The sequence below is a fragment of the Osmia lignaria genome, chromosome 11, assembly GCF_051020975.1.
Source record: "Osmia lignaria lignaria isolate PbOS001 chromosome 11, iyOsmLign1, whole genome shotgun sequence".
NCBI lineage: Eukaryota > Metazoa > Arthropoda > Insecta > Hymenoptera > Megachilidae > Osmia > Osmia lignaria.
In genome coordinates this window covers 7,891,957-7,907,483 of record NC_135042.1, presented here as the reverse complement: position 1 = coordinate 7,907,483, position 15,527 = coordinate 7,891,957, and the positions used below count along the sequence as shown (strand labels likewise).

The 15,527-nt window shown below is 31.7% G+C and overlaps 3 protein-coding genes across 8 annotated transcripts in view; 1 reads left to right on the top strand and 2 right to left on the bottom strand.

Annotated features, from left to right (window-relative positions):
* Positions 1–58: 58 nt before the first annotated feature.
* Positions 59–2,925, bottom strand: Hibch (3-hydroxyisobutyryl-CoA hydrolase). 3 transcript variants are annotated; one of them, XM_034323073.2, is made up of 8 exons: positions 2,782–2,925; positions 2,500–2,716; positions 2,201–2,355; positions 1,888–2,126; positions 1,556–1,797; positions 1,264–1,483; positions 1,004–1,191; positions 59–935 (listed from the first exon to the last, which is right to left on the bottom strand). In XM_034323073.2, the coding sequence occupies exons 1-8, from the start codon at positions 2,782–2,784 to the stop codon at positions 790–792; spliced, it is 1,410 nt and encodes a 469-aa protein (XP_034178964.2). In that variant the 5' UTR covers positions 2,785–2,925; the 3' UTR covers positions 59–789. The 3 variants fall into 3 exon arrangements, with proteins under 3 accessions (XP_034178964.2, XP_034178965.2, XP_034178966.2); XM_034323074.2 differs by having other exon boundaries at positions 59–920; positions 2,782–2,923; XM_034323075.2 differs by having other exon boundaries at positions 2,201–2,271; positions 2,629–2,716; positions 2,782–2,921.
* Positions 2,300–15,527, top strand: part of LOC117603692 (peptide deformylase, mitochondrial) — a 69,102-nt gene continuing 55,874 nt past the window's right edge. Inside the window, exons 1-4 of one of the 3 annotated variants that reach the window (XM_076691011.1) lie at positions 2,300–2,336; positions 2,518–2,574; positions 3,554–3,838; positions 4,192–4,569. In XM_076691011.1, coding sequence (XP_076547126.1) covers positions 3,602–3,838; positions 4,192–4,569 — 615 coding nt within the window. In that variant the 5' untranslated portion in view covers positions 2,300–2,336; positions 2,518–2,574; positions 3,554–3,601. Of the gene's footprint in view, positions 2,337–2,517; positions 2,575–3,481; positions 3,839–4,191; positions 4,570–4,977; positions 5,749–15,527 lie in introns of those variants that run through there. The other 2 variants (XM_034323081.2, XM_076691012.1) reach the window with 2 other exon arrangements.
* LOC117604000 (tachykinin-like peptides receptor 99D) overlaps positions 5,957–15,527 on the bottom strand; it is a 57,009-nt gene continuing 47,438 nt past the window's right edge. Inside the window, exons 4-7 of one of the 2 annotated variants that reach the window (XM_034323666.2) lie at positions 14,741–14,891; positions 10,752–10,948; positions 9,527–9,672; positions 5,957–7,731 (exon numbers count right to left, since the gene is read on the bottom strand). In XM_034323666.2, coding sequence (XP_034179557.1) covers positions 7,616–7,731; positions 9,527–9,672; positions 10,752–10,948; positions 14,741–14,891 — 610 coding nt within the window. In that variant the 3' untranslated portion in view covers positions 5,957–7,615. Of the gene's footprint in view, positions 7,732–7,812; positions 9,673–10,751; positions 10,949–14,740; positions 14,892–15,527 lie in introns of those variants that run through there. The other variant, XM_034323665.2, reaches the window with a different exon arrangement.

The following is a 15,527-nucleotide window of genomic DNA, read 5'->3' as shown; positions in this document are numbered from 1 at the left end:
ATCAACGGAATGTGTTGAGTGTACTTAGTTTCAAACTTTTTACTTTAAAATAAAAACATTTGTAAACATGATAAGGGATGTTTTTTGTAATAAATTTTTGTTGTTAATGAAAATTGTTAATAATTTTAACGAAAAAAAGCAATACGAAGTATTATTTACGAGAATACCGGAAGTTAGGGGCACGCGGGAACCGGAAACTTCGAGCACCAGATGATCGAATCGAATCGGATCGAGATTTTGATTTTTAAAATCACGTTTCGTGAAGAGCCTTGTTGAACACGACTGTGGATTAGAAGTATTCATAAAAACTATTTAATACTGATAATATTGTTAGATTAAACAGAACAAAATTATTACACGATAATATCGCGAAATATTCTCAAAAACCCGACTTCAAGTAAAGTTCTCAACTCGATCAGATTCGATATTCTTAAATTCTTACACGTTCCTACTGAAAATTAATGATGTATTTCATTGTATAAAATTGTTGTTATATTTGAGGTCACATTTTGGTAACAAGGTTTTAAGGTATCAAAAATGTCTTGTAAATTAACATAAAACTAAAATTGTCTACATATGTAAAAATTATTACATAGGGTATATAGATCTGTTTATGTAAACTTCTTTTTAGAAAATTAATGAAGAATAAAAATTTTAGAAATTATATCTTTTATATATTAATACAGCAATTACTTTTTTCGCTATTTTACGTTAATAAAATATCGTTTTATATCCAACAGAACTTTGAATAGAACTTTTGTTTGTTGTACAATTTCCTTTAGGACAATTTTAAAATGATAATTCTCGTTCCTGAGAAAGTTTGGCAAATTTTTGGTTTATATAAGTATCTGTTACTGCATCTAAAGTTTTTGGGTTCCAATTTGGTTTTTGATCTCTATCAATCAAAACAGCTCTAATACCTATAAAAAATGAAACTTAAATACTACTTCAATTGTAACTTGTTTAAAAATGTATAAATTCTTAGGATTTATTTAATTAGTACCTTCAGATAAATCGCTATCTTTACTTAAAGCAGCACAAACTAATCTAAATTCCATCTTTAAACAATCTGCTAAACTTAAGGTGGCTCCTTTTTGAATTGCATTTAAAGCAACTTTCAAGGAAGTGGGAGATGCTTTAAACAACATCTGTAATGTTTTTACTGCCCATTCTGAATTATCCTGCTTTAATCTTTTGAAACAACACAAAAAAGTATTTTAAAGTAAAAATACTAATTTTCTTAAATTAATTAGGTTAATATACCTTTCTATTATTTCTTCTATGGAAGGAGCAGAGAAACACTTATCAATTTGATTCATATATGGTGTTAAGCTAAATTCTTGATCTAATTTTGTTGGTTGATATTTAGTCAAGATATCATTAACATCTGACTGTTCAGTGGTCAATAAATCTTGTTTTAAATCTGGTAACTTCTCAGAAGGAACAAAGTGTGTTGCAATACCAGCAAATAACACATCAACTCCTTCAAACATAATATGAAACTTATAAAATATTTAAACACAAGAAAGTCTAATTTCTTAATCATTTTTTATACCCTTTAATCGATCTCCAGTTAATCCAAGATAAAGACCCAATTTGCCTTTTAATCTAGGTAAAAAATATGTCCCCCCAACATCAGGGAATAGCCCTATTGCTGTTTCAGGCATTGCAAATAATGTTTTCTCTGTTGCAATTCGATATTTCCCATGAACAGATAATCCAACTCCACCTCCCATAGTTATTCCATTTATTGCAGCTATATATGGTATCTTATATGTACCAATCAAGTAGTTTAAGCTATATGGAATACATATAGAACTGATTATTTATATATATTGTAAATGTGTTATATGCATATTATATTATGGAATAACTTTTATAACTTACGTATATTCTTTTTTAAAAAATGTTTCACCTAAAGTAGCATTGTTTTCTTTTAAAGCAAGGAAAATGCTTTTTAAATCACCACCTGCACAAAATGCTTTTTCACCAGATCCTTCTATTATTACTAATTTTTTAGATGATTCCCATTTTTTAAGTACAGGATATATTTTTTCAACCATTGATACATTCAAAGCATTCAAGGCTTTAGGTCGATTTAATACTATTATGCCTTTATTTCCAATCTTATTTGATAAAAAAACATCATTAGTATCATATTATATCATGATATGCAATTCATACTTATGAATGTACATACATCTTTCATGACTACATCATCTTCAACAGATACTTCAGTTTCTTTGTCCATAGATGTAACTCTACTAGGTACTGGAATTTCAATCATAGGTTTAGAATCTGGTTGAGGTTGAGGCTGAGGTTGGGACTGAGGAAGAGTAGGTTCAACAATAGGGCCTAAATGTGGAGAACTAATATATTATCAAAACTTAGTTAATAAATTTTTATCCAATCTCTATAAAATATTTAATCATTAACTGTTATTAACTATTATTTTAATTACATTAATAAAATTAATTAAAACAGATAGTTCTTAAAAACCTGGTATTTCTACTACAGGAATTTGTGGAAGAGGTGGCACAGTTGGAAACGGTGTTGATGGGATTGTTTCATCTGGTAAGATGATTGGTTTTGGATTTCTATTACCTAATTTAAAACCTACATTCTTACCTGCACCTGAAGTTTGTGCTGATAAATATCTAAAAGCAGTAATTGATGTACCATTTATAGTACTTAGTTTCAATGTACCATTTTTCATCTATTTAAAGAAAAAACATATTAGTTTTGATTTTATATCATTGCATATATGTAAGTAATAATTACCATTTTTGCAGCTCAATATTTCTTATATGTTGGTGCTATAAATTAATAAAAGTGTATAATTTGTTAATGCAAGTATTAATAAAATATTGCAGCACAAACTAATCAGGTATAGTAAGCTATTCAATCATACAGGTTATAGAATGTTACATAATTACACTTGGTAAATGTGGAGATATTCTTTTTTTTTTTTTTTTAATGTATATGACGTAAATAGCAAATGATAATTAGAGATTTCGTAATAACGTAGTATTTTACACAATTGGAGATACTAATATTGCATTGAAAAATTATTATTAAAATTATTATTATTATTATTATATTAAAAAGTTGTTAAAATGTAGTAGAACAAATTATTTACGCATAGCGTTAATTATATGTTAATTAATCATTATTATATAATATATGTAAACATAAGAATTTAACATCTTAAACTAAGGCTTATGGTTTGTTTTGTTGTATGTTGAATTTATTTAATTTTGCAAGGTATAATTTAAAGAATATGTATATAAAAAGATATTCCTCAAATATTTCGCAACTTTAATTTAAAAAATTTAAACGAGGATGTAGTTTATTCATATACAAACAGTAGTTATAATAGAATTTCATTTAGTTTGTCGTATTCCGAATTATGCTGATGCATTTCTGTAATTTATAAAAATTCTTCGGTTTCTATACTACAAAATAAATTCATATTTTCGTGCTAAAATTTTAACGCTAGTGCATTTGGGTACTGGCAGTTACACCAACTTATTTGTAATCTTTTGTATTGCAGGTTCAGTCTATCAATCGTCCTAAATAATTTGGAAAACACCGCAGAAAAATGATCATTGAGACATTTAAACACATTAGCATACTCAACAGGCATGTATTGGGTATGCAGAAAACTAACATACGTTGTTTTAGTCTTTCAAACATTACAAAAGGCGTTTTCAAATACTTTAAATCTCAACCTCCAACGCCCCCATACAACCATGTTTGTCAGGCTGGCGACCCTGTCTTACGTTCAAAAGCGACACCAGTCGACCCGAAGGAACTACAGACGCCGGAGTTTGAAAAGGTACGCTCTACATTTTTGCAAATTTATTCCAAAAAATCGAGTAATTCCTTTCCATTTGTACTACAAACAACTTAAAAACTGTCTAGCTTAAACTTCTACTTACTCTTTTACACATATTTAGTCTTAATTGAAAGATTTCACGATTTCGGTAAAACTCAATAGTGTATTCGAATTTAACATTGTATGTGGATATTCTACAAGAAATAAGGAAATTGTATGTAAGCTGTGATATTTTTTATTGGAAAGGAATTATTATGTTTAATTGTTCAATATAATTTTCTCTTACAAATGACAATTATTTTATACACAAATAAATAAAATACGCATTCCGTGTATGTGCTTCCCCCTTGCAGCTACTTGATCAACTATACAAAGTGATGCGAAAATACAAAATAGTCGGAATATCAGCGCCACAAATCGGTGTTTCTTTACAAGTATTCGCTATCGAAGTAATGAAGGAAAGTGTAAAACAACTCGATCCGGCATATGTAGAAGTTTGCGAAATGGAACCCGTTCCATTAACGTATTTTATTAATCCGACAATGAAGATAATAAACCCAGAAAAAGTTACGCTTGTCGAGTCTTGCGGAAGTCTTATTGGTTACCAAGCGGAAGTGGAAAGGGCGAGAGAAATTGAGATCAAAGCTTTAAATCGATTGGGAGAACCATTTTGTTGGCGAGCTAAAGGATGGACAGCTAGAATTGCTCAACACGAATTTGATCATCTAAATGTAAGTCATTTTCACATTATTATGATTTTATTTTGTTATTTTTGTTTAAACTGTTGATTGACGTATTTCCAAGGGATGTTTAGCAAATGCTTTGAGATTGATATATTATAAGTATTATTCTGCATCGTTACGGATTTTTTTAAAATCATTTGCATAATAATAAATTGTTCAGATAGAAAGTCTTTTTGCAATAATTGAGTTCATAATAAGAATTTTATAAGATATAATTAAGATTTCTATTTTAAAATAATTAGGATTATGAGATATAATTTATAACATTTATCAATCGTCTTACGGACGATATGAAAAAAAGAGTATAATTTTTTTATTGCCAAGAAAATAAGATGCCTTAAGATTAATAAATATTGAAAGTTTACAAGTATTTATGCAGAATTGCTTATATTCCAGGGTATTCTTTATGTAAATAGAATGAATCCATCAACATTTGATTTTTATTATTGGGAGGAATTAAATGCAAAGAAGGGAAAGGTCCAACTCAAATATGTAGGATAATTATTATAGCATTTATAACAGATTTCGACATATTATTGATGGTCGAGTTCTTAACTGATTTACTTGATCTCTATTACAACTTACCCGCACTTTAAAAAATAAATTTTTTAAATTTAATTAAAATATTTATACACTTATGTATAAGATGTAAAGATTAAGAAATGAGATTGGGGTACAGAATTTAGTTGAGATACAATTGAATAAATATTTATTTAAAAAACGTTCATAAGACGCTTTCCGTGTTTATGAAACTATAGTCTACCTATAGGTACATAAAAATTAAAATTAGAGCTGATTTGAAGTTAACTTGAAAAATGAGTAGTCTTAAACTTTTTGGATTTTGAAAATCGTCTTATAATTAAATGTTTGAAATAGTTCAGAAGGTTTATTATTCGATTGTTTTGTTGTTCTGAAATTTGTTCTTTTGGGATACTATTATTTTAGCAATAGAATTGAATCTTTAATAAATATTTGCCAAAGTCGTATAACAGCAGAATTCCGATCATTATAATGAAATATAAATTACGATTCTAAATCACTAGAACTTTTATAGAGTGAGTCACCTATCTTGATTATTTCATTTTTTTATTTAACAAGAAGTTTTCTATTAATTTGAAAAACGAATTTGTTTTTTTCGAGAAGCTAAGAATTTTTATTTTTTAAAACATTTAGAATTCTAATTTCAATAAGTTGTAAGTTAAATTTAAAATAATTAACAATTAATCTTAGATATAAAGCAAATTCAAAAATAAAATCTACGTTATCAAATATTGTATGAAATCAATAAAAAATCATATGATAAGCTTCTTGAAATATTTATTATATCGCAGATTATCTTAATAATCCAAGATTAATCCATTACCATGTCCAGATGCCTCACCCTATATGTACGTATATCCCTAACAAATATTTCATACGAAACATGTACAGTATCAAGCACAGTACGCTTCCATTGAGAAAATGACGTTACAAGGGAGCCAGAAATTCTCAAAACCTTCATTTTGACGATATTAATATTAAAAGTCATTTAGAAAAAAAAATCGGGAACTCTGGGGAGCCTCCGGAAAGGGCCGAAAACTCGGAAATTTGGGTAGGGAGATGTATGAGAACCCTACCATGCTCGGTACTGTACAAATCACAATAGCTATCTTTATTTTCATATTCATATATTTTTCTCTCTTCATTTTTATTGTGTTTCCTTTAATTGGAAGTACAATTAAATTGAGGAAGCATTTTTCTACAAACAAAAGCCTCTTACATCGATATTCACATAGTTTTGTACATATCGAATAATGTACTCATCTCTTATCGTATGAATATTCCTTTTTTTTTGTTCATTACATTCAGTATAATCACGTATACATGTATATTCAACTAGTATATTAAAAAGCGTTTGTTTTTCCCAGAGTATTTTTGCTCCGCGTTATAATACAGCTGAAAAGCTAAACCAAAAGTTGAAAGTTTTTTCCTAATTAATTTTCTTCAGCTTTTTGAAGGAAATATGAGTCGGGGGAGGAATTTTGGTTTGCTTTTATTTCTTTTAATGAGAAGAAAATAGAACAGGTATTATTATGACATACTTCTAAAGAATTTGACGAATGAAAGAATTTTTAGTCTGTAATATTACAGACACTACACGTTCCATTTATTTCTGCAAAATAATATTTTGTACTAATTGATTGATTCGTTCCTGTGATGCTTAATTACAAAAAATTAGTAAGTTCAACATATATTATTAAGCATCTATTTACTAATAGGTAGATTTGTGCGTTTTTATAACAAAGATGTTTATTTTTTGTGATTGTAGAAAGGAATAGTATATTTGTATTTTTATTTATTTTTCGTTTATCTTTTCTAACGCGATACCGATTCAAATGAATTATTATTGAAAAGTATTGAGTTTATCCAAGGAAGTATCTTCTGAAATAGGAAATATTTTTTGTTGTCCAGTGAAAATCAGTACAAGGTTGATCACGATTAACGATACACAGTAGGAACACTAAGTTTAATCAATTAAGCATTTTACCATTTACAAACAAGTAGCACGCGTTCGATTAACATATTGCACACTGTCGTTACAAATGTTACGCAATTGCTCGTTTCTTGTTCAGCATCAAACGAAATGTTTCATTAATAGCAGATAGCTAGATCATTGGTCCGTTATTGTGTTTATACATAGATCGAACGACGAATAGCAACAGATAATCTAATTTTTCATATCAAACAGAAGAAATAGATATACAATTAATTGGTGGATATGAAAATACTTGAAAGCGATTACCTGTCGTCATTGTGTCGTTTCAAAGCTCGATTCAATGGTAATTTACACCAAGATAGATACTTTGATTTTTAATATCTAATCGACGAACTGAGTCAACGATATTTGAGCTTTCGTTTCGATCACCATATTCCATTCTCCTCGATCCTTTATTTCAGTTGCATCGAGGATGAATCTTGAAGAGGTCCGCTGCATAGGATATTTTACTTATATCCAGGTATGTACTCGTTGTTGTTCAGGATTTTCCTCCTCTTGTCAAGACACGTGACCCTTGGTCTGCGAGGTTTTCCATTTTCTCCCACGATGATGGGCCAGAAATCGATCGTTCCCTCCCCTCGATGATTGCTGGTACAAAGGTATTCGTGCCGTGCCTATTAAAATTAGAAATAGGGCTTGTTTGCGTCGACACATCGTTTCTTTCGAATCGATTTCTAAGATAGAGCATTCAAGTATATTACAAAGATTGTATGTGTGTGGATATCGATTCATTCATTGTTATGTGGGAGATAGGGATGGGAAGTGTTTGTGAATGATGCTTTTGTTTATTCTTTGGTAGTGCAATTTTTGTTCCTTTTAGAGTAATGATTTTAAGATGAGACAAAGTAACAAGGACTCTCGAATAAACCTTACTAGGTTTAAAGTTGGCGATCTAATTTTTAATTTCTTTTGCATTAGAATAGTTGAATTTAGTGCGTACTCAAGTGCAAAGTAGGCTTCCTTTAGTTAAGGGTAAGAGCAGGGGAAAGAGTTTTATATTGTTTGTTTTCAATTTTGGGAAAACCTATGAAAAACCTACCCTCTTGGTAAGGGTACGTATAAGAGGATGAACCCTCCACCATTAGAATATAGTTTTAGGTAGGGCCTAGGGAAAGCCTAACCAAAAGAAGCCTATGTTGCACCCTCGTGTAAAGCTACAACTGGTACATTATTATCACAAAATTCAATTTCTTCTACCTCATTTTTTTGTTCTTTTTTCTTCAATATTCGTATAACATAACTTCAAGCTCCCATATGTTGTTCATGAGTTTTGAATATCGTCCAATGAAAGGTGGTGCCAGGGCCTAAAATGTGTACCCTGTTATGCAGTAAATCAATCTGTATTTAAACTTTCAAACACATAAAAATTATAAATACTTCTTACTTAGCTATGAGATTACAAAGAAATGATAGAAATCATAGTATTAATACAGGAACACATATAGAACATAATTTATAACAGCTAAGGTACAAAATATTTATGAAAAGAATGTTAGTAAAATTAAATATACAAAAATACAACTTATGGTTAAATACACAACGTATCAAAATGAATATTTTAGGCCCTGAAGTGTAATGACTAGGAGTATGCGGGTATCCGAAAGTTTTAGATCGGATAGAGACACAAAAGCGTGTCATGTAGCCAAAATGTTTCGGATACCGGAAGTTTCGACGCGTGATCCGGAAATTATTGAAGTCCGTATGAAACTTCTAGGGTAGATACTGAAAGTTTGAATCGGTCAAAGTTGATCTAATTTGTAATAATACAGAGGAACTGTTGAAATATGGCAGTTTTTATAAACTACCAAATTGAGTTTATTTTTTATTTTTATTTAAGCAGAAAAGCGCCGCATCGATTTTTCAAAAATTAAGTATCAGCTAGACTCAATCCAATACTGTATATTCAGCTCTTCAGTGATTCCTATGATTCCAAAATCCCGATAATTTAAGAACCTGAGCAGTTCTTATGAATTCTGATAACTTTCGGATCCCTAACCGAACTTATCCGATTTTCTTCGACCCGTCCCGACTCTAGGGTATCTTCAACAGAAACCTATCCGTACACTCCTAGTTTAATTCCGATCGTTCTACACAATTCCGAGTCCATGTAACATTCGCCTTCGTAAAGTCAACAAATCCGATTTGTTGGTTTTCTTTTTTCATTCACGTAAGCCAGTTCTCGTCGCAATAACAAACGTTCGGTCAGGCCGTTCAGTTCTTGTTATTACGTCTCGCGGCTCGCGTCGACATTGGTCTCACCAACAACGAGGCTGTTGGTGAGCACGTGCAAATCTATGTAAGAGTTTCGTGCATTCATGTGGGCGTCGTCGTGTTCGAAGCATGACTCGCTCGTGGGTGTCGTGGACGATGTGGTGCAAGGACGTTCCAAGGAGGTGCAGGAGGACGTACCGTTCCGTGATATCCGGGTGTGCGTTTGAGGGCTTCCGGTGCAGCTGTAGCGAGATGTTAGCGCTTCTGATCGCGATAACGAGGGCTCTGCTGGCACGTTCACCCCGGGACACCAGGAGAAAAAGCGAGCGAATCCTCGTCGAAATCTGAAAGGCGTAAAATGGTCAAATTTGGTAAGTTAGAGTGCGTGTTGATTTCGGTGAAAGGATCTTTCTTTGTTCTTCATCTTGCGTGGGAAAACTAGGGTCGACAATACTGTTTTTAATTTAGTTATGCTTCGATCGAAAAATCATAATTTTCTTTAGATCATTAATTATGGGAATATAAATTAATCTCATTTAGAGCAATTCATAGGAATTTTAGAAATTTTATTTTAAAAATATTCGTCCACCTCGTTTGACGACTTTGAGGTACTTGCGAGTCCTTTAGACGGGAATACTGATTAGTGTTTCGTATGTATTGTTCATTGTTGTGAAAATATCGTTGGTTAGGAATAGATTGTCGAGAATTATATGATGACGCTGAAAACGCAAATTGTTCAGAAACAATATCTGTGCATGACGTGTAAAGGGATTTTGGTAAATGGCTATTTTCAAATCAATCATCTGGCACCAGTTTCATTCAGTTTATAGGCGAAACAATGTTATCTGGGTTTGCCTTCGATGGTCCGTGCGGTTGTTTCATGTATATCATGCAATGAAACTGACCGCAATTAAAATGTCTGTTTAAATGGATATTTCACATGGATGGGTAAATTAAAATTGTAAACCGATTAATTATTTTGTTGTTCATTTGAGAACGTGGCGAGTACTGTTAAAGTTGTACCTTGTATTAGGCCATCGCTAATTTTTAATAAAACAAACGAGTAGATAGACTATCGTCCATTTAAAATTCTTATTAAACAATTTTTTTCTTTCTGAATTGTTCCTCATAATATTACTAAAAGAATTACACCAGGAGAGAATGTAATTATCGGTGTTTCAATGTAAGGAAACTAGGAAACTTTTGTTACAAAGTATTCGCGTTTAAGAACTTTTTAATCAATTAAATTCGCTCTAAATTAAATGCTGCAAACGTCGAACTTAATTTTTCAACGACTTTCTTAGAACTTGTATCTTTTTAAAATACTTTGTTCTACGCTGTAACGTTATCAATTAATGATCGTCCATAGATGTTAGAGCATTATTTAAAGGTACTTACGTGTCGTTTGAAAATAACATTTTACCTGGAATTCATCCAGCAGTAGATTATGGGATTGTACATGCTGTTAGACATCGCGAGCCAGTAGATGCCTAAGAAAACCTCTTGGATGTATGGTTTGTTCGTGATCTCAGGAAAATATGAAACTATGATGAAATACACGTGAAATGGTAACCAGCATACCGCGAATATGACCACCACCACGATCATCATTTTTACAACCTGAAACAAGAATATTTCACAAACAATTCCGATTAATATTTGATTCACACACGTAATAGAAAATTTTAATTATAATGCCTTCAGATTTCAAAACTTCAATCATCTGCTTGTTTCAATCTGTTATTTTTCGACGAATATCAACAAAATACTGACAATGAGCTTTTAACGCGATTGTTATTGACAGAATTAGTCCACGCAACTGAAATTTTTATCAACTCAGTAAACACAAAAAATTAAATAAAAATAAACTGTTGTACCGAAACTTGGAGAGACTTTATGCTACTTACAGTTTCATGCAATCAGACCGTTTTCTTTTGTTTCACAATTAAATTGACAATCTTCTCGTAACGGTATAAAGGAACAAGTAGATAAGTAAATGTAAGGAGTTTAAGGGAGAAGAATAACAAGGTTGAAAAGAAGTTAATCGACCATTTGGAAAGTAACGTCTGATAGCGTAGAAGTCTATTTTAAACTTTGTCCCGCGGAATTCGCTCGTCATTGTTTGACTTTGGTTTGCGAAACCACTCGTCTGTAAAATTGTATCATTATGTACACGCCACAGAATGAACACACTATTTCCTGACACTCTCCTATCGAAACGCTTAGCTTCATCGTCGAGAAAATCTCTGCCAACCGGATTATCCGTGTTTGTTCGTGTAACTAGACTTCCGGGGCACATTCGTATTTTACGAGGTCGTCGATGCCCTCGGGCCATTTCCACCTTGATGCCTTTAGCTCCTCACTTTTCTCACCCTGGAATTCTCGCGAGAAATAGCGAAATTGTTTGATAGTTTCGTTGCTGGATCCTCGGTGCTCTTTCGTATATCATTATACGAAATGTGGGTACTATCAGTGGTTTCCTGTTTTTTCGTTCATTCATGGAGGTTAAACATCTTTTATGTTAGAATTTTTTTTTTAAATAACATAAGATTTTAAAGTTTTGAAAATTATTGGTAATTTGTACTTTAGATTTTGTACAACTAAATAATTAGTAAAAATAGAGAAGGCAAACTTTGAATAACATCAGTGTAAGGTACAAAATTAGAAATTTTAATTTGAAAATTAATTGGTCATATCCTTAATAATTGATGTCTTAATTACTTGCTGTATTTGGTCTCCTATATTCTTTATTTATTTAAAATTTGAATAACTGCTAAGAATACAGTATGAAATTCTCCATTTTAAACATTTCTATTAGTGACTAGTAATTGCAATTGAAATGAGAATCGTCTTTGAAAGGTTTCCTGCAAGTTAGCCAAGAAATCTACAAGGCTTCCTTCTTATCACGTACGTTCTACGTATTTGCACACTATATCGCAGTAATAAAATTTCTGTTATCCACGGAACCTGCAAAATCTTTCCGCTCTCTTTATTCGATAAGTTTTAGAATTCTACTTTGTTGAATATTGAAAAATAATTCGCTCAAAATTTTATCAATATCGATGAAGGAAATACAAATAACCATTATAATTTGTTAAAGGTAAAGAAATGAAAAGAATTGAAGATAAAATACACTTTTATAAAGAATTAATGAGATCAACGATAACGTGATTTCGAATTCTATTTCAATCTGTCTCTGTTTCAATCCGTCTTCATTTCAATTTAAATTCGTTCTCAGTAAATATTGGAACTTTTCTCGCGTTAACTGTTAGAATACCATGTCGGTACACTGAAAGATGGAGTAGCAATTCCGCATATAGAGGAAAACGAAGGCTCTTTGTCGCTTAATCGAAATCCAATAGGACCACTTGGGCACAGAGGAGGATTGTAGAAGATTTCCGATTACGAGAAGGTACTTGTGCACGGAATACTCCCTTAACCTTTTTCCAACTCTCATCGCCTCCATTTAATTAAATGACCGCTTGACTGACGCCGTTTCTTTTTTTTCCCCTTTACTTTCTTCGAACATTAGCTCCTTGTTGAAGGGAATTTGCTTTGAATCGTGTTTCACTGATTACACCGAGTGAAACTTGCTTTTTAGGAAAGAGTAATTGCTGAACAAGGTTCAATTTAGTACTGAATCGCGGTATGAATGGTGCTAAATTTAGGGGTGCAAAAACTGACAAACTAATCTTCCCTATTGAGAATAGCTAGTTTAGAGGAAATTAGTACTTTGTCATTTTTAAGACTTCAAACTTAGGTCGAAAGTTTTCAAATTAGGTAGATAATTAAGTAACTCTTCGGGATCATAACTACAGAAGTAGGAGGGTTGTTGGTAAGATAAAATTAATTAACGAAATAGTTAATTCATTATCGTGTCGTTAGCACTTCCTTTATTATACACTGAATCATCCTCGTTGAAATTTTGCAAAAGAGGTCAGCTAAGCTATAAGCCTAGTTACTCGAAAGGGTTGAGGGGTAGACGCATCGATGTATCGGAAGTGAAACTAGTTTCTGAGAAGGTAGGGCAACTTCGAAGACCTTCTAATTGCAAGTTATAGCATGGCTTAACGTTTAAACCAGGAACCGATGTTCTTCGTACGCTTGGATACACCATAATGCCATTTCGCGTGTTTGCGGTTCGCCTTCTAATTCTAAGCTTCGATATTTTTGCGGCTCACGTTTCAAATTAATTGGTAGGGTGTTTTTATTGCTTCTCCTGGTATGTGTCCCTATGATCGATGCTGCTTTATCAGTATACACATTGTTTAACCGTTGAAGAATTTAGTGGAAAATACAAAATCCGTAAAGTTACCTTTGTTCCTCCTAGCAGTTCATTTTAATTCTAACAAAAGGTAATTTTTTAGAAATTTGCAGAGCAGGCTTTAACCCTTTGAACTCGTATGTCATAAGTTTTACCGCTGTACATTAATTTACTTTGACCTAAAATAAATACAAGTGGTTGCGCAACAACATTGAAAACAAAACGAGTTCAAAGGGTTAAAATGCCTTTAGGAGTATAGTAAAATAAAAATTTATTCCAAGTGTTAACTTTTGAAATAAAAGCTGCAATTATTTTTGAAATAAAAAGAGAGCTTGTGACACCCAGCACTCCCGTTTTGTTTGTTTGATTCGCTAATCGAACGGAAATAGTAAGCACCCTTTCAGAGGACACACTCTAATCAATGGCACGACATGGAGTGGAAATGCTATCGAAGATATATTGTTGTCAGTCATCTAGTGCCTCTAAAAAGAGTGCTATATCTACTCTGCCACACCCAGCGAATTACCTATACATTAAATCTTAATAAAACCTTATTCTGACCGAACGAGAACAATTTCCTTCGTTTTTATCAGTGCGTGAAGATGAATGAAAATTATTAGTAATGCACGATAAAACGTCAATAAAGAAATGGTTCATGAATGAAATATCGTTAGGAGGACGTGATTTGAAAGTACATTCCTTGCTTTTCCTCTAGACTGCCCCTTTTATGTGTCACGAATGTCTTATCGTCCTTCGGCAGACATAGTAGAAAAAGGTGTGAAAATTCAACCTCAAACGATGTGAAAATTGTATAAAGTTAGTTAATTGAAATTGGAATCTTACGAAAGATTGGTAATCTAAGGAAACTTTGGTCTTGTGGATCGTATGATGTTATACATATTAATTATTTATTGCAAACTTCAATGATACTTCGTTATATGATATTTCAACAAATTTGATTTATTATTGAAATTTTGTGAAAGGTAATTTGCATTGTTTTTTAATTCTTAATTTTTTATATGTTACAATGAAATTAAAATCAGAGACCATAGATCTGTAGATGACAATATTTCATGTTGCAATTCATTTTCATTGATAATTGATCGCCAGCTTGATTGAGTATATGAATTTTGAACGAAAATACGTACCCTTCGTTTACTTCGTATACTCTCCAATTGTCCTGCTGTATTTTCACCGATGCTTTGGGATCCCCATAATTCCAATCCGATTCTGGCGTAGGTAAAAGTCATCGATCCAATTGGCAGAAAGTATGTCAGTACCGTAAAAATTACATTGTACCTGAGAATAATACACATCAAATTTATTAAACAAAATATTAGAAATATTTCAATGAGTTGATTGTCACAGTGAAAATTGCTGTACATAATATACAATTAGTATTTTTCTAGTTTGTTTAATTTATTTTCTTAATTTGCCTGTTGTAATCTCTTTACTATTATCCATCTTAATTAGTTTTAACATCAGTTTACGGTGAAAATCAGAACGGAACAAAGGAATAAAACGATTATTTGCGTATAAACTCAACAACAAAATAACGAGGGTAGAAAAGATGATTAAAACAATTATTTGTTGAGAGAGCGATGCTGCGAGGGATGCAAATTAAGATGAAAAATGCCCAGCTGTTTAATCAAAGCAGAAAAACGAGTAATTACGTAGGTATTACACCTGGTGCACTGTTAAACGTGATTCATTATTCTGCTCGTTAATTGCCATAATGAATGGATGTAAAATGAAACTTTTGTTGGGAGAACAAAACCTTGGAACAGAGTATATGAGTTTATAAATTTTATTTGGCAGAGTTTTGTGGCTAACAAAATGAATATACCCAATTAAAATTGAGAAACATGTAATTACACATTATGATAATTAGCTTTTTGTGTAATTATATTCGAGAATGAATTACTTTTGGAAGAA